Raw genomic sequence first — 19891 nt, 5'->3', positions numbered from 1 at the left:
ATAGCATGATATAATAATAATAATAATAATAAGAAGAAGAAGAAGAAGAAGAAGAAGAATGCAACCCATAACACGGGTTATTTTACCAGTGAATATAAATTCTTACCTGAATAGATGACATATTGAAATCTCCTCCGACATGTGACTCGATGGACAAATACTGTCTCTCAATGTATGATTCGTTGTCTCGTGCATCCCATTTTATACGCAGCGTGGTTCTACTCACTGTTGTATTTGGGTATATAATTCCTAGATCCACAAGGTGTGGTGGACTCACAATTGTTGGTGGAGAATTATCAACAGTGAAACCATTGGATGTGGATTCAGCGTATCTACCTGTATGAAATGCGCAATATTTAGATAAATTGCTTAACTGTAAAAAAATGTTTTGAAAATGCTAAACCGATGTCAATTAGTACAGACAAAATACAGAATCATAATATTTGTGCTAAAGAAGTGATAATAAAGCCACCTCATTTAGAAAACAGTAATAAGGATGCAGCTTCATTAATTTTAAAATACTTTCACAGATTAAAACTTTTTCGAGCAACCTGTTCACAGAACGAATGTACAATAAAACAAACCACTTAAAAGGTATTATCTATGGAAGGATAAATCGCAATCTCGCATTATTAAAAAGAAATAGCAGTGCTAAAGAAAATATTTATTATTTGCTAAGCAAGTATAAATCTAAAGATAAAAGCTACATTGTTTGTGCAATAAAGTTTCTAAATAAAATTATTAGCAACAGTTGGTAGATTATCAATCAATCTTGCGATTATGGATCGAGTACGAAGTCTGATATACAATGTGGCATTTTGTCCGTAGGGTACACACCTGCTTTGTTGTAGGCCCGGACAGTTATATAAATTCTCCTTCCGACTGGAAGTACCATTTTAGCATGCGCAGAAAGGTCAGAAATAACAGCCAACTCATTTTGATGTAACGTCGTTGCAGGTAGAATGTCGTCAGTTCCGGGGGAGGTTCCAGCCCGCCAGGAATAGTGGGAAATACCAGACTGAGGATCATAAAATCCAAACCATTTGGCTCCTATCGAATTACTGGAACAATCAATTAAGCTAAATTATCCACATTTATGCAAAGCAAAGAAATAATATCCATGAATATAACAATGTTAAGTACATTAGTATGTACAAAGAGGAATGACTCGTTTTAACAACTAATCTACAAGCTGGGTAAAAAATGATGTCGTTGTATTCAAAACATCCTCAAATTCCTGAAAAAAAATATATGCAGTGATCTTCCAACTAACACATTTGTTCCAGCAAGCTCAGCAGAATTATACAATATATAATTGCTATGATTAATAAAATAGCAAAACTGTTTGTTGCACAAGTTTAATATTATTTTTAAATACTACGTGGTGCTTGTTTTCAAAACTTTCAATGACTTTGGCCAAGCCTTAAAATTACGGGAAAAAAGAAGGCGCGAGAGAGAAGGCGCGAGAGAGAAGATTCAGTTTTATCAAATAAGCTAAGAAAGAGAATTTTGTATTCCACATACTTTGAAGCCTGGTAATGAATATCCACTGAATCAGTGCCATCCTGGACTTTACCTCGTGCTGGTGGACTGGTGTCAATCTGGATTCCATCCGAAGTAACCGATGTACAGAGATCGGCGGTATTACATGCCGTCACAGTAGTGTAATATGTAATCCCTTCTTTAAGACGTAGATACTGTACGTACAATTCTAAAACAAATTGGTCTCATTAGAATATAAAGAAAAATAATTTTATTTCAAAGACACCTAACTGCCATTTGCAGTTTTAATTATCGTTTTTAAGCTGTGTAAATTGAACGGAGTTTTGAGTTTTCTCACGCCTTCAGTTTTAGCCTCTAAGTAAATCCGTAACACATACATTGCAGAGACAACATAGAGAGATTTCCTATTTTCAAATATGATTAACGGGTTTGTTCCTGATTTTATTTTATTGTATATTAACATCTGTATTTTTTACTCACGCAAGTTGAGGTGTTATGGAAACTACAAAATAAAATTAAATGAGACTTAAATAAAGCAATGTACATTTACCATATATTATTCCCACAGGTTGGTAACTCAACACGTCCTCGCATGCCTTACAAGTGCCAATGCTTATGTAGTACTCTTGTATCGGTGTATGTGGATCAATGAATCCCTCCCAGTGGACGTATAGACCGGATTTTTTGGTAGTGAAATCTACGTCCTTTATTGTTTTTCCGGGTACAGGGTAACCATCGTATACATGCCCAGGGTGTGGCGGGGAAGCATCCACGGTGAACGCCCAAGATACAGCAGTGGTGGAAAGACCAAGACCGTTGTATCCCTGGAATTAGAATAAATATTTCAAGTATATTCTTGTAGTATCGCTACATCAATTAGATCGCGGGTTATGAGTAGTAAATATTGGGGATGAAATGTTGGTGATGCAAGCAACAATGCATGGACTATTGAGTACTAGACTTTTCATATAGTTATCCACTAGTTATGTGATTGCTATCTCAGGTAGTTTACAAAATTTTGTTGATTTCTGGTAATCATTATACATAAATTGAATTGTTAGGCGCAATGTATAAAATGTAAGGCATATATGTAAATTTAGCCTTTGTAATATAACGAGTGTTTGTAGACTTAATGCATTAAACAGAGATAATCCAGTAAAAACAAGTTTTATCAGATATGCAATGGTAAGATACCAAATAACGAAATCATTAATTAGAAAATCTAACTTGGCAATTAATTCCATATCTTTTCCAGATGAGGATGTTTCAAATTACATATCATCGTTGTACTGTCCATAGAAACATCAACTAATGATGATAAAATAAGCAAAAGGTCAAGCAGAGCCCCTTTACATCTTTCATCTTCGTCTATTTGTAAATAGATGACTTATAGCACAATGCATAATACAATCTGCATAATCATCGTCACCGGAGCTTATTGGATTATGAGAAATATGTCTTACTAGCAATACTTTGCATTTGTTACAGTGTGTGCAAAACTCAGATTATAGCGTCGAAGGAATTGCTTTAGCATTTGCCAACAACGAAAGTCATGTAAACACATTCATGCTGTTGATATTATGTCTGTATTATGAATATTTCATTATATAAATTAATACAATTAATTGGGTGTTCTAAGGTTTACCTGTTGGTCTGCACAATCATTGGCATAATACCTTAACAGACACAAAATAAGCATGTCCTTCCTGAAGGTTGATCGTGGAGTTAAAACTGGTGTCCCCGCATTCTTCATATGACATTGTGTAAGGCATAATGTCACAGTAGCCTGGTTGGGATCCCACTGCCCATTCATACATTTCAATGCCGCTTTCTTTGTCTTCAAATACACCTGTCCAACTTGTAAAGAAATTATCTTTACTTTATGAATGCACGTGGATAGCCGTTAAAATAAAATCATGTCTTCCGCGACAAATATCAGATAGGTAGTATGCATGCAAATGAAATTGAATGTACACTAAAAATATAAACAATTATAGACATTCAAAGTGCGCTCAATACGTACTCAATATCAGTTTCAATTTTCACATGTACAAATAAATAGGGAAACGTGGAAAAGGCACTAGAAGTTTTCAAACAGTTTATTTCATGTCATTAAGAGACACGAAAGTACTACGTTGAATATATTGGCATAGTTTGTGTAGTATATCTGCAAAATCTGGTGAATAAATATTCCAATCAGTCAATTGATTAGTCCTATACAGAAATTATTTCTACCAAGGACTTTCTTACAGGAAAAAATATTTGTACCTACTCCTTACAGGAAAAATATTTGTACCTACTACTTACAGGAAAAATATTTGTACCTACTCCTTACAGGAAAAGTATTTGTACCTATTTCTTACAGGTAACATCTGTGTACCTATTTCTGAGAGGAAAAATATTTGTACATATTTCTTACAGGAAAAATATTCAAACGTAGTATATCAAGGCCTAACGAGTGTTCAGTTAATAGAGAGTCAACTCAAACTTGTCTATATAACATTTCTTTTACTATTCTCATAATGTCTAATCTTTCATTTTCTTGGGAAATGTTCAGTTTAGTAAGAGAAATGTCTGAAGTTACCGTATCAAAACACAACAACAAAACAGATGTGGGTAATTGCCTACCATGCTAAGACTTTATTGACGTCATTTAGATGCCGGTCATCCATCAAAATTGCGTTATTTGTCTTTTCAGGAGCTGTATAGTCTACAGTGATCCCAGCAGACGTTGAAACACTGGTTCGGTTCACAAAGTCCATAGCTACCAAAAGAAGAATGTATTCTTAATATGTGCCAAACATCCGTTGTCTATTTTTAAATCAATCAATATGTTTTGGATTACGAACGTTTCCCACAGTAGTATGTTTCGGCTTTTCTTAAGTGTTATTACAGACTACATTACATATATCAAGGAAACAATGATTACAGTATGGGGTTACATATTGATCTATATTGACTTTTACTGCTTGTGTGTATGTGTGTGTGTGTGCTATCAGTGACTTGAAATAATCAAAAAAGATCTGCACATTCTAAGTATTTAGCAATGAGTTCATTTTCTAGCGTCTTTATTATTATTATTATTCTCTTCTACAATATTTAATCTTCAGTCTGAATATAAAACAGAATGGCAAAATACCATTATTAACATATAGCAATAGAGACTGACACAATAACAATAGTTATAATAGATATATAGCATATTTTTGTGAACAATTAACTGTGTAGTATTATTCACATTTGATAATGTTTTAACTTTTAAATCACTGTTATGTATATTTAATTGTTTGTTTGTTAGTTTTAATTTGTTTTAAAAATTTCATTACATTCAGTGGTAATGTAACATTGTATGTTGGACTTGACCTTGTCCAAAACTGAGTTTATTTCTGCTTGACCTGATTGACGTTTTATTTCATTTTATGCAAACAACTAATACACAGCTAAATTATTTTCTCTTTGTATGGGCTTAATATCAGGATCTTTATTAACAGAAGAAGTAAATACCTTTATTTGGGTCAGGGTTTTGAATTTCCTAAGTGAATTTTACAGGTTATGGTTTTGATTTTGTAAACATCAGGATCATACTACAAGGTTATTTTCCAATAGGTAAAGTTTTGTTTTAGAAAATGCTTATTGTAACCTGAGGTCAAGTAGAGAACTATATAATCTTGTAATTGTGAGGACTTGGTCATTCGCAGTTTAACATCTATCACTTTCAGGTTGTATTATGTCGTGACCAGTCGGGCTGAATTTTATTTTCTTCAAATTATTGAATTCAAGTGATTGTTTTCTCTGGAAATACAAAAGTACTCTGAAAAAGTCCTTGGATAGAGACATTCATTAAATTTATACTGAATTCAAACATGAAATTATACTAGTATGATTAAATAAAAGACTGTTGACACATCAACACTTATAAGATATAACAGACACGTCATCCCCTTCAGTTTTGGATTTCTTCGGGACTTGTACTGAGTTTTATTCTGTACTTTCAATTATTAAGACTTGTTTCTGTAATTCTAAGATTATTTTGGGATTTAGTTCGCAAACCGTAAGTTCTTTTTTTCTTCTCATTTTCACTTTGTATTCTAGGAAAATAAATTATATTTGTTAAATCTTACAGAGCTTGTTGTCTTTCACCATTTTCTGTTACTTCTTTTAAAAGCACAGACTTGTAACATCACCTACGCAGTAATTATATAAACGCGTGTTTTAAACCATACCGGACCCTAACACAAATGCTAGTTCACCTAAAGGATAAGACTGATATGAAAGATATTAGTTGACCTATTTATCACATTAAATCTGAAGGACATTGTGAAAGTCAATGCCACGACGACGACTATATTGGAGAAGCAGAAAGGACATTGAAAGCGAGATTTAACGACCATATTAGACCAAGTTCAACCTATTTTGCGGGATCGCGGCACATCCACAACGATTGCCTTGGACGTACCTTTAACTGTAGCATAGTACGTGTGTCCATTTTGAAGATTCAAGCCGTGAATGATTGCTTGGTTCTTAATCCCTACATTCTTAAATGACATCACATCAATGGCGCCTGGAGATGTTCCTGAACGATAAAAAACTTTTCAACGAACTTTAAGGAGGAGAGAAAACTATAAAAAAATTAATCATACTATTATAGTGGTTATATATCTATATATATATATATATATATATATATATATATATATATATATATATATATATATATAACAAATTTAATAAACAATAATCAGTATAGAGAATATCAGGCACACATACTTTGAGATTTTGAAACAATTTTTTTTATACATTTGATGATTGACTGTCTTAGATCATTAGATATAGCTTGTGTATTGTGTCTGACACTAGATTGTGTCTTATGTAGCAAAAGCAAGCTAGTATTACATTGATGTTATTATTACATTGATCTTATTATTACATCAAAACCCAATTTGAAATTCTTATTTCAACCTCAGGCCTCTCAATCTGTAGCAACTTGAGTTGCAAGGCTTAAGTATATCTCTGGGTATTTTTTCATTAAATACAGCTGCTGTCCTTTGTTTCATATATACCTTAGCTGAAAAACAAGTTCATATACTTCGTAAATCTGCGTAAGACAGCGGTACTAAATTGCTCACTATCGTAATAGATTGGTCGCTCTACATGTATACAATGCTCAAATGAAGTATCTTCGACATGCGCTTAGCAGCGCACACACCGACGAATGACCGCTCAAGGATGAAGATAAAGTTTGTTCTTTGGAAATCAACTCAACAATTTACCACTGATTATGTTTTAAACTGAACTAAAATGACTTCAACTTTTCGAAAAACCCAATTGGTTAGTAAGTCGTCTCCCCAAAAGCAATTACATTTTGTGTACCATCAGTTCAATCTCGCCATAGCAGAACAGATGCATACTTTTTTATATAGAAAATTGGGTAAAATGACTTGAAGTCATAAATATCAGTGGGTTGCTGAAAGGTAATTTAGTCATCAAATTTCAAACAATTACATTCAACCACTGGATCTTCCTTAATGACTGTGCATCAAATGAACACTATCCATTATACAATTGTGTAACTAAAGTTGTTTTTATAAGATAGGTAGTTTGGTTTACCTAGTGCAAGATAATACTCTTTAATCCCTGACGAATGCACGCTATGACCCAGCTCCTCCACATCTTCGAACGATTCCCAGTTAACTGATATGTCAGACTTAGATCCCTAGAAACAAACGTGATAAATATGAAAAGAATTGTATGAAAAAGAAACACGAGGAAAATTTGATTCTTTAATATGTAAAGTATATAACTTATGCTTTTTATCGACTTACATTATTAAGATAGGGAATTTGATAATTCAAATGAAAATTAGGTGGACACATAATTTATTTTTACATCGTATGATGTTTTTCTTTGCTCATTGTCATCTTTTGAAATGCGAGAAATATATACCTGATACCGTGTGCCGATGTGGACACCCAACCAGACTCTACCCGGCTGTGGTGGAGTTAGATCCACTGTCACCCCGTCACTACACGCACTCACTTCAGGAATGTACTCATCCCATTTTTCATGTTTCAGTATAGTACTGTTGGCATGTATGCATATTACGTAGCGCTTGCCATGCTTCAGAACGCTATCATTGAACTGCACATTTACGAATTCGCTTTCTGAAATTGAAATGCTGCTTTATCTCAAAGAAGAACGAAGTGTATTAAATTATGATTTTAAATAAGAAATGTATTTATTGTACACGCATACCAACGCATAGTCCTCTATGGCTTCATATTTTCGAAAAGTGAATAATTATCAATTGTCGTTATCATTCAAAGATAGTTGTGCAATAATGACAGCTGTTTTGGGTAATGACGTACTTGGAATTGATCAGATTATTTATTTCATTCGTAGCAAACGCTTATATTGAAATCCTATCTTTATGTGCGAAAAAAGTATCCAACCTTTTCCGTAAACAAGCTTTGCAGATTCTTACTATTGCAGTGCTCGAGAACATCTGATCTACTATATATAATCTACTATATATGTAGGGGATCTTTTGACATGAAATAAAGCGAACGATCTATACAGTTTAGGGTTATAATGCTAAACAAAGCTGACTAGACAAAGTTATGATGTTTGAATCACCGACTTTACATATTTTGACAGAATAATGAAACTTGAGAACCCTAAAACGTATTCATTGTATAATGCTTGCATGCGCACTTCAATTTCACTTACCTGTAGTACCACACTGGAAGGCATTGGGATGGGCACAAGGATCCTCCAATTCCAGTACAGCATCGGACTTGTAAAATGTGGTGGGATCGGTTGTTTTGTCTTCAAGGACAGCCCAAGAGTACATCGGGTATCTTGAAAAGAAATTGTATACACTGAACAAACTGTGAGTATCATTGTAAATGTTCAATTTCCGCTGGTGTACACAAGCTTGTTACTTACAAGTAAATATAAAAACATATATAGTGCATGAAAGGTAGGTCAAATAATACTGGTGTCGTACAATTATTGGACCAATTATACTGGCAAAATTTAAAACAAATGGATTCAATTTTTTCCATAATGCACGTAATTATATTTTATTTTTATGTTTATAATTTACATCCCTAACATAGAAATAAAAAAAGACTGAGAAAAGTCTAAGATGATTTTGTGCCCGTAACAAAATGTTCTATTTACTTCCAAAACGTTTGGATCAGCTTATTAGCACTTGACGGATGTTTGTATGTCTTATGTCATTATTGATTATGTCTGTGGTTAAAATTCTGTATTAATTCTGCGTGTATTATTTATACAGTACATATATCTCAACGTTGAAGACGTGACATAAATAAAATTTATTCAGAAGTGATTCAGAAGTTTGATGATACCTCAGTTTTGGCCAGACCGCTGAAAGGATGTTCTGGTAAGGTGTGTAGTCAGCATCTCCTCCATGCCAATCTTCATTTTGTTCCAGGAAAATCGCACGACCATGTCTATCTTCCACATTGCCATCTACATAGAAATTATATTTTCGTGTCAGTAATTTTCTGAATACAACGTTTAATCAATTTTGGCTAGCATTTACTCAAATAAAAATATATGCTAAATAATGATTGATTTAAGATACTATTTTTTCGATTACCATTTACTCCATTTTGCTTATTTTGGGTAGTGGCAGATTCGACATTAATTCATAATAATTTTGTCGAAAGTACTTTTCTGAAAGAAAATAGGCGAATCTAAAAGATAAAAAAAAATTCCAAAGTTAAGAGTTAGGAGACATGAAATCTAATTATAACATTAAGTTATTATTATGTGTGCAAGGTAAAAAAAAATTTTTAGAACTACTCAGATAAACCTAGTTTAGGTTCCTTCCAGGAAAGGCAAAACTATGACAAAATATAAAAATATTTTGATTAAATTTGTGCAGGTTGCAGTTAAGACGTTGCAAAATCACGAGCGACATGAATAATAATTCGCATAAAAGTAGCGGATTTCCCTATTGCTGGCGCTACATTATTGTTATTTAAAGTTTCCTATGTAAACCTTGCCTTTGCTAACTACTTGATCCCCTGTGACGTCCATAACTGAATTTTCTCTGATTGATTCTCTTTCACTGCATGACCTGATGTCACTTGATACGACAGATGACAAGCCTGTAAGCGTGTAGCCTCTTATGGACAATTGCCAACATTTTGTAAAGCTGATATTCTTTGACACATCTAATGTAAAGGACACCTAGCATAATAAAAAGAATGGTAAACATGAAAGAGAAAATTAATTTAGCTCTAAATATGAGTATTGCCTCTACATTGCAAAGAATAATTTACATACAACAATGATAGGCAGTGGCAAGAATAACACGTTGAAGTATAACGAAAATCGCATCACATGTCTCTATATTACAATGTCTGGTATTAACAATACATGGTAACGTGCATGAAAACATCTCTTACTTTTTCCTTGCAACCCGGAGACTCTGAATATATGAACGTGACTGGAACTAATTGAATGATCAAACCTGAGAGAGCAAACTATATAAATACACCCGCACCAATGTGTGTGTGTGTGTGTGTGTGCACTTACGTGAGTCGAGTTGTTAGGAATTATAGTACCAATCCGTTCCCACGCCGTTAATGTACTTCCAGAATGGCTATTTTCAGTGATTGCCCACTCATAATGGTCCATCACATTCATTGCTTCTCCTCTTTCCTCGATATCAGGGTCATAGAATTTTTCAATGATTGAATATATCTGAAAAAAGGAATGCATCGAAAGGAATGCATCGAGGAATGTATCGAAAAAAATATATGGAAAGGATTGCGTCGAAAGGAAAAGATCTGAATCATCGCGACATATTTTATACACTTCAACTGAAATAATATGCCTCCTGAGGTTGTTTTAGAAAGAATATATTTTACTGATGCTTTCCTCGTTCTCTCGACTATTATAAAGTTTGTCTAACAGTTGTTAGTTGTACTGTACAATGTCACCCATCACAGTGTAAATAATGCATTTAATAAGCTGCTCTTCTGGCGAACGTAGTCGATAATTCAGCAGAAAGAGAAGCTCTTTAGCAGCAGTGTAGTTTACAGTAAACATTCAATTAAACAAGAATAACGCTATTGAACCCTGCTTTCAAAGATAAAAAGCTTCAAGTAAAAAACCATTAGGTATTCATTCCTCTCCAGTTTCTTAGATATATTTATTCCACACCCTAGCATTTTCTTGTAAATAACCATGTCATTTCTACCTTGCTGTTCTCCTCCAAATGTTGCACAGACAGATTGCCCGTTGCAGGAGGACTTGAAGTCACTGTAACTCCATTGCTGTACACAGGTTTAAAACAGATTTGCTCAGCACAAAACTTCAGAACAACTCTGTACTTCCGTCCCGCTTGAAGATCCATTCCGTGCCATCGTGCTTCATTGGATTTGTGGATGTGCTCGTATTCTCGGAAGTTGGACCAAATTTCTTTAGTGTGTAAGATTTTAAAACATTAAGATGTACATGATGTATAATATGGAATCATATTGTATAATATAGGATTTAACTTTTGGATGACTTTTTATTATTTGCATATTATTGGCGGTGTAGTGATTAATGTTATAATATTATAATTGTAGCATGCATCTACCCATGCCTTGGTTGATAATATTTACAAAAGACTGATAATTATAAGATTCTTTCTGAACTAAATTAATTCAGGAACGAGTCGAACGTTATTTGTATAAAGGAAATCTATCATTCCCACCACATTTTGCTGGAATACAATTTTCGCTTTACTGAAGCTATATAACAGAAGGTCCGAGAATAAAGAACTTTCAATCCATATGATAAAAGTATTTAGAAAATGCGTGTATCTAGCATCCGATTTAGTTTTGTAAATTTATGATTCCTAACACAATGTAATATTTCTATAATTAGGTCGGTAGTTCTAATTCTGGTGATATACTGTTAGGTTCTTTACTTCAAAACTCATATATCTGATTTAAAGGACTTAGTACAGTAACCGTTCAGAAAAAAAAAACGTGCAAACTGTACAAATAGCGGAAATAATGTACAACACTTACCAGCAAATGGAGCTCGCTCTTCCACGCTCCAATATACACTTGGTGTGTACAACCGCCACTCCTCGGGCACAAACCAATGAGCTTCAATGATGTTCAAAGAAGTTTGGTAATCAATATCCTCTCTACAGAATATTCGCTTATCCTACAGTAAAGGAAGACGAAATAATATAACTTAGGATTTCATCTAATTGCGCATTAAAAGGTAGCTTGGGATTAAAATTATGCCTAAATATAATAGGAAATTGCCAAAAATTCGAATTATCGAGCTCTTTTGTACCTGAAGAAATAAAAATAAAACACGCCATTATACGCAAAGAAAAATTGCAAATTGCGTTGAAATTTAAATTATGCATGTCCTTGACATTTAAAAGATGCATGTAGTTGAAATTTAAAATATGCATGTAGTTGAAATTTGAAATATGCATGTCGCTGAAATTTAAAATATGCATGTCGTTGAAATTAAAACTATGAATGTCGTTGAAATTTAAAATATGTATCACCTTTGACAAATACTTATTAGTCTTACCTAGGCTTACCTCTGTGTGATGTTCAAGTGTAACGTTTTCCTTTGCTGAAAAATAAGCAAAACTAGCCAAATATTATTCAAGTATGAATTTTATTAATGTTTGTACCTTTACATTCATTGTTAAGAGAGTATGGTTTACTTTTATTTTCAGAATCTATCACTTCGATAAGCTTTCTTGTCAAAATGTACAGTTGATAGTGCTGTTAAATCTTAAAACGTTCATTTATATCATTTGCTTAGCAAGGTATTTAATTAAAAGCATTCAACGCCATATTTAGCTTATGGTAACTCTTAAACAGAGTACAATGTCCCATAACATTACATTTTATTGTGTACAAAAGCTAACATGTAACGGCTTTATGTGCTTTCCAAACTGAGTTGAGATAATAGTTCTCTCTGTGTCTGTGTTTTGCATACTATATCTCCCAGCGCTTAGGTATAACACTTCATTTGAATGGCTGATACAATTAGTGATTTTGGTAATAACATAAGCCCCAATTATGACCTCTAAGCCATTGCTGTCAGAACCTCACGTAGGACTTTGGAGATCTGACTTTAGTTAGATACTCCGTCAGTTCAAAATTATAAGGATTCTCCGAATTCATTTTCGTAAAAACGAAAATAATACTTTGATTTTTGCAAGAATGACCATCCATGACACGTATCCCAGTCAACTCCTCTCCTTCCGTGACGATTGTAACTCCATCCGAGGTAACGGAGGTATTCCCCGCTGTTGTAATGGCGGTGATTGTGATAAAGTATGTCTGAAATTAGGATATACAACACCACGTGAACTCTTATATATATATATATATATATATATATATATATATATATATATATACGGCGAATAAAATATATACTCTGGGAATCTGAATTTAGCGAATAACGAAGAAGTTTAATATAGTTGTCCGCGGCACACAATTCACATTTAAATAAAACAAACATGCCTTTTATTTATTTCGATTATGTTCAATATTCGAACATGGCTGATAGGTAATTAAGAATCATTCCAGCATTAACTTAACTGGCATCATTCCATGCATCAGTGTTACATTATGATGTGAATGTTTTACAGTTTTCATAGACATCAAATGGTTTTTGTTTTTTCCTGTTTGTCTTGAAGAATATAACATAATATAAGAACGATCTTGTTGATAATACATATTTCAGACCATTTAAAACACTTAATACATATTTCAGACCATGGAAAAGTACGTACATATTGCAACCTTTATTGAAAGGTGAATCTACATACCTTAAAATGTTCCAGTGGTAGAGATGTCAGCGTGTGTATAGTTGTATTACCAACGTCCTCGCAATGTAAAAGCACGATGTTTGTGCTAATACAAAATGTGAACGTCACTTCCAAATGAGGGTGTAAAAACCCGTACCATTTGGCAGATATCGATGATATACTTTTCTGGAAGTCGATATCTTCTATGTCTTGAAGCTGAAAATGTATTTGGAGATAAAGGAGTGAACATGTATGCGATAAACATTTCTTCCACAAGAAAGAAGCTCTTTACGTGATAAACAAGTAAAATAGTACTAAACTCAAACAAATATTTTAGTAGACACCCATTTCACCTCTCATTACAGTGCATGCTTGCTCCCTTCTTGGAAACATACAAGTCCAAGTGTTACGTTTAGGTTCTTACAAAACGCAACAAGAAAAGAGTGAAGATTACAAGCTTTGTAAAATTTAACAAATAATTAATTTCCCCAGCAAAACAAGGTAAAAATGAGAAAAAGAACTTACGGTTTTACGAGTCAAATCGTAAAATAATCCAAGAATAATCCAAGAATTAAAAAATATAAGTCCTAGTAATAAAAAGTCCTAATGAAACTGAGTTCAAATCCCGATGAAATCCAAAATGAAGGCAATGACGTATGTTGTGGTCAGCGTCGTACTGGTGTCAACATTTCTTTGTTGAATCACAGAAAATAATATTCCAGTGTTTGAATTCTGTGTAAATTTCGATAACTGTCAATGTCCAAGAATTAATTTAGAGCACAAGTATTTCCAGGAAAAAAACATCTTTTGGAATCCAAATAATTTCAAGAAAACAAAATAATTAGCTAAAGCAAAATGGTCACAACATAAAACACATGGACTTCTCTAGTGTTAAGGCACATAATGCCTATTCTTTCTCAAAACATCAATATTAAATCTAAGTAAGGAGCAAAAATGATGCCCGGTTGTGGGTCAATCCACTGGAAAAACGTAATTGATACATGTTATGTGTCACGTACTCCAAGTATGGCCTCGATTTCACTTTATGAATTTTACTCTGAGAAAGAATATTAAAAAAAATAAGTTATTTACTTCAACTCTCACTGATTTCTGGATCGAGGTTAGGAACTAGGTCAGCATTAGATACAAAGTTTCTATTGTTATTTGTTTACAAACAACAGTCAGGTCAAACTGAACTGAATTTCTGGATAATGTCAAATCCAGTAATGTTATATAACAATAGCATGTAATGGAATAAAAAATTTAAAACCAACAAAGACACAATTAAATTAAATCAAATATAAATTAAATCAGATATACATAGCACAAGTAAAAAATATCAAATAACTTTAAAACAACTGCTCTAATGGCATGAAAAGCTAACCACGTCATTGACATAGTCATATCGAATTTCATTTCGTTTCCTCCAGTGATATTTGTTGTATTGTGCTTAAATTTTTCGTACAAAATAGTTTAAGCTCATATAGTTGAAAAAAGTGCTAAAAAAGAAAATAGAATATAAACTGTCTCAATGACCTAAAAATATAATGAGTTCATAAACATGTTCATACAAATATGCATGTAACTTTTATTTTGCTACCCTATGTGGTCCTTCCTTATTCGTCATAACAACGTGTCTATGAACAAATATAGATTATTAAGGTTTGAAGGTTGAAAAAAGTGCTGTAATAGCTTGAATACTCTAATCACGTCAGCTAAATATGACAACATATGTGCTAGACAATACTAGTTTGTCACCGTGAGTGTTTCTTATAAGCTTCTCATTACGAGGAGAAGGATTTATAAACGTATATGTGGAACGTATCAACTTACCCCTATTGTCACCAAAAGTAACGCTTACTACGATAAAATATTGCATCGTTATCACACTAAATCGAGACATGTTCAAGAGTCCATTAAGTGTAAACAGGCCAGATATTGTTCCGTTATGTTAGAATCGAAGAACTGATTTGAAAAGAGGTTTTTTTTATATAAAAAAATAACTCATTCCAGCGTTGGAGTTTCGAAAACAATCTGCCAGGGCCGGAACATTTGGGATAATTTAAAACTGAAACACTGAAAATAGATATTTGTCTATCGACATAGACACCTCTTTTCAAGTAAGCATTTCCTAGATTCTTAACGACCCTATGGAATAAAAAACCGTTAGCTTGACAGTAAAATTTTTGAAGAAAGTAATATGTTATTATGGAGCAGAATGTTTAAAAAGTGTATATTCATTCCAAGCAAGAGATCAACGTTTATTCGGTATGCAAAAACAAATTAAGGATAGACTTTAATTATTATTATTATTATTATTATTAATTATTATTATTATTATTATTATTATTATTATTAAATAAACTGATTTTCACGCTCATACTCAATTCGCACCTGATTATTTATTGTCGGGTCAATTTCATACACAACTCCTTTCGATGGAACCTGGATATCATGTATATATGGTTTAGCTTCCGCCTTCACGAACAAGCCGCCTGTGTTCTCACCCTTGATTGTAACGTAGTAGGTATGGTGACTGTGCAGTTGCCATAGAAGTTTGACAATAGGAACTGAAGCACATGTTATTGTCCTGTTGGCTGGTTGACAAGGATACCCTGACCAAACATCGGTGAAAGGCAAGACATCGGTTCCATGAACAGAGTGTCCTAAGAAATACATTTTCAGATATTCATATTTGTCTGGTATATTCCATTCTAGAATCAAAGCTTCCTACATGTAGAAACATTTACTTAAAAGTGGTGAACATTAAGGTTGTTTATCACTTTACCTGTATGCTGTAGCTAAAGTGGATTATTAATAAATCATTAACAAAGTTGACGGTATACAATACTTTTTATTCTGCTAAAGCATAATGATTTTATAAAAGATAAACCTATTAACTGGCAGATTCTCATCATGTAAATAATTCTGAACATGTCCCTTTATTTGCTTTTTTTATTATCTATTTATGAATGGTCTAAGTAAAACATTTCTACCCCAACAATGTTGTATACACAGCCGAGATTCAAAAGACATGTATTCTGAATACCAATGGCGATCATGTATTCTGAATACCAATGGCGATTTGATATCGAAGAGGGACTGTATCCTCATCGTCCCAAAATGCTCCATCGGTCCAAGTAGCCATAAGGTGACCATCTGCCACGGTGACATCTATATCTCCGCTGAACTTAGGCCTTGTGCTGTCCACAAGGAATGGACCCAATGTCTGAAAAGCATTCAATATATACAATCGACAGAGTTATTATAATGCGCACAACATAATTTTTTGCTATAAGTATTTGTCTATTACTGTTGCTAATGCTAAAACCTTACCATCAGTAGGTTGATCAATGTCTTAATCTAATGATGAAAACCTATAGGTTATGCATCTTTTTTCTCATTTGTATGTGATTAAACAACATTCTTTACTGAATTAAGGTTAATGCAGAAACTTATATCAGTTGAAATAAATCAGTATTACCTTATCACTTATGCCAAAAAGCTTCCAGCTGCATACGGAACTTGATCAATTCAAGCTTTTTTTTTTTCATAACTCTCATATTTGTAGCTCGATATTATATTTCCAACTCTAATTATCTAGAAACGAACTTGAAACGATAGAAAATGTTTGACCAATTTACCTATGCATAAAACATGACTAATTTAGTATATACCAAGACGTCATTTCTCGTATACAAAAAAAAAATATTTGTTGGGCAAATGTTCTTTAAATAACAGCGTCCGCCACGTTAGTTTCAACACATGTTGTTGGTTACATTACCCTTGAACGTAGACAACGACAGGAAAGTTTCCCTCAATGATTTATTGAATATGACATGTTCGTTGTGGTTTGATAGTGTTCCAATGGCTAACATTTTTTGTTCTAAATTATATTCTGGGTTAGATTTATAAATTATTTAATTGTTCGTTTAGAGATTTTGGAAAGGAACTTTCAAAACTCTTAGTGTTTAAATTTCCAACTCATAATCCATAAAAGCATTCATTGAGGAGCCGGAAATATGTCTTCACTGACGACGTTTTTGTAACGTGATTGATCACTGATAGCATATTTACATATTTTGAAGAAAGTTATGAACATATTTTGACTCCTTTGCTGGGGACGCAAACACTTTAGCCTCTGTCTTGTACACTTTGATAAATCTATGATTGTGCTGGTTGTTTGACAACAGTCGTAACAGAACTGTCACTTTCTTAGTAATAACTTGATATGCCACATAAAACTAATGGAGAATTGTTACTTGAATTGTTTGTCAATAAGAGCAATAGTTCATTCATCACTTCAACTGTTAAGTTGGTAGGATAGATTTTGATTAAAATACTTAAGAAAACACGGCTGAAAAAATAGAGAAACACTCGAAGAAAACGCAGAAATAATGAACCAATCAAAATGATTCACACTTAATATGCGTTTAGGTATTGAATAGCAGCACAATGACTAAATTAATGAAGGTGAACATTGAAAATTCAGAGAACTTTATAGTAAAAAATGGAGATTATATGTGATGGAAGATTTGCATCAATTTTGAAAGACAAGACAGTCGAAACGGAACAATCTGAAAATCTCAGAGGTTTTTATCGTGCTTTAATTGCAATAGTCGCCCGTATCGTATAGATTAGTATTGCCAAATAATTCTAACTATGCCATAAGGTTAAAAAAAATGGTGTGACACAATAATCAATGCTTCGTTTACGGCAAATCTAGCACACAGACATCATGGCACTACTTAAGATAATTGCATAGTTACAAATATTAACAGGAGCAAGATTTAAAGTCGCATGTTGTATCAAAACATTTTACCAAATATATTTTTTTTATTTATCTTTGTATACTATTATACTATTATATTATAAGTTCATAAGTTATGTGTGTATTTACCCTCACGCTTTCCATCGCTGATTTTGATACTGTTTTTATTAATATATAGAACTGTTCACCTTCATGGATGTTTGGAAACGGGACATGCACATGAGCGTGTTGATTCGTTGAGAAGAATTCAAGTCGGTCAGGAAATACAGAATCCGTAGAGGAAATGCCAACATAGTAATTAAAAATTCCACTTTTGGCATCAAACACCATCCACGACATCCGCAACTAAATTCAGCATCGAAAAAGTATTTCATTTTGCAACAAAGCAAATAACATGAAAGATTACATGTGTGCAATGGAAATTGTCGGGAGGAAAGGAATACTGAAAAATTAGTAGAAATACGAATAGTACTTTTAGTAGTAGTAAGAGAATATAGTGTTATTGGTGTCGTTGTTTTGTCATTCTTGTGCATACTTCTGCCTGCATATATATTTTCTAAATGCATATATTTGAACGGTGTGAAAATAGTTCTGAATACTAAAGTGGTTATGTAAGCGCCTTTATTGATCAGAAATATAATATTGATTGTAAAATTTAATACCAATATAGTTTTTCCAAAGTATGTTTATCCCTGTGTTTTGAATGATAGTGTATTCGTTACCAGTGCAGGTCAGTACACACTTTTTAATACGTGGCTCTTTCATTGTCACATCATAGTGAGCGACGTTGAATTCGAATTACATTGGATCAAACGTTTTGGTTGGCCTCGTTTAAAATTGTCCATGCATTTTAACACTGACTTTGTATGATTATTTTGGAGGCGGGTATATACTGATATTGGTAGGAATACTGATTAATGAGCAACCTAATAAACTAGAAGATCGTCTTTTAAAGGGGTGTGTGATCAGATTCTAATTAAAATTAATCTATTGCTGCAAGAGGCGGTATAACATATATACATGACTCGCGTGATTTGCTTTGCAGATACCAAGAAGAATTATCGAAAAGTTTTATCCATTGTGTAAGAAATATTTAACTGCAAAAATATTTGTTACAAATGACTATGCCAATCGAGTAAAGAGTGATATGCACGGAGAACAAACACAATACACACATTGTTTAATATGCAGATAAAAACACACCATGAACTTACATGCATTGGAGCCGTAAAAACCCCAGTGATACTGTCTGGCACACCATTATTCCTATCACATACAATCTTTGCCGAAACTTCTTTGATCTCTCTTGCATTAATTCTCGCTTTTGGGTATAAAGACAAATCTTCTGTCGTTTTTCTTGTAGCTTTGGACCTTTAATATAGACATGTAACACATTTATAATTTACTAAATTGTAAAATTCTAACTATTTTATATTAATAAATAATTGCTTCTTAAGTCGACTGGGTTTTCTGTTCACATTATTCCTACTGCATTTGTAAAGTAAGATCATGACCGTGTTTTCATGCAAGACCTTGACACCGAGAAACATTTTCAGTGGGGTCTTAAATTAGATTTGTTTCAAAAGTATTGAAGGGCGATTTCTCAACAAATACACAAAAAAATATTTTCTACAATCAAATTCCAAAATAAGAGTACAACTCTACTTTTTCCTCCTTCTGTGATCAACATGCAAACCGTTGATAGATATGGCATAAAATAAAGAAAATTTAATATAGCAGCTCATCAAAGGTATGTATTTTTACTTATCCAACTTTGAAAAATAAAACTGGCTACA

At 33.1% G+C, this 19891-nt stretch overlaps 1 protein-coding gene across 1 annotated transcript in view; it reads right to left on the bottom strand.

The window, feature by feature from the left end:
- LOC149785564 (uncharacterized) overlaps positions 1 to 19891 on the bottom strand; it is a 79247-nt gene that overhangs the window by 32732 nt on the left and 26624 nt on the right. The window contains exons 13-34 of the mRNA XM_089979912.1: positions 19310 to 19466; positions 18225 to 18440; positions 16400 to 16553; positions 15719 to 15990; positions 13346 to 13540; positions 12716 to 12851; positions 12098 to 12132; positions 11562 to 11703; positions 10742 to 10962; positions 10075 to 10242; positions 9540 to 9726; positions 8877 to 9000; positions 8230 to 8360; positions 7447 to 7664; positions 7111 to 7216; positions 5960 to 6076; positions 4132 to 4267; positions 3180 to 3360; positions 2054 to 2327; positions 1525 to 1711; positions 838 to 1061; positions 107 to 336 (exon numbers count right to left, since the gene is read on the bottom strand). Of these exons, the coding sequence (XP_089836038.1) occupies positions 107 to 336; positions 838 to 1061; positions 1525 to 1711; positions 2054 to 2327; positions 3180 to 3360; positions 4132 to 4267; positions 5960 to 6076; positions 7111 to 7216; positions 7447 to 7664; positions 8230 to 8360; positions 8877 to 9000; positions 9540 to 9726; positions 10075 to 10242; positions 10742 to 10962; positions 11562 to 11703; positions 12098 to 12132; positions 12716 to 12851; positions 13346 to 13540; positions 15719 to 15990; positions 16400 to 16553; positions 18225 to 18440; positions 19310 to 19466 (3811 nt within the window). The remainder of the gene's footprint in view (positions 1 to 106; positions 337 to 837; positions 1062 to 1524; positions 1712 to 2053; positions 2328 to 3179; positions 3361 to 4131; positions 4268 to 5959; positions 6077 to 7110; positions 7217 to 7446; positions 7665 to 8229; positions 8361 to 8876; positions 9001 to 9539; positions 9727 to 10074; positions 10243 to 10741; positions 10963 to 11561; positions 11704 to 12097; positions 12133 to 12715; positions 12852 to 13345; positions 13541 to 15718; positions 15991 to 16399; positions 16554 to 18224; positions 18441 to 19309; positions 19467 to 19891) is intronic.

The sequence above is a fragment of the Sinohyriopsis cumingii genome, chromosome 13 (genome assembly GCF_028554795.1).
Source record: "Sinohyriopsis cumingii isolate HCF-2022 chromosome 13, ASM2855479v2, whole genome shotgun sequence".
Taxonomy (NCBI): Eukaryota; Metazoa; Mollusca; class Bivalvia; order Unionida; family Unionidae; genus Sinohyriopsis; species Sinohyriopsis cumingii.
This window is presented reverse-complemented; position numbering and strand designations above follow the sequence as displayed.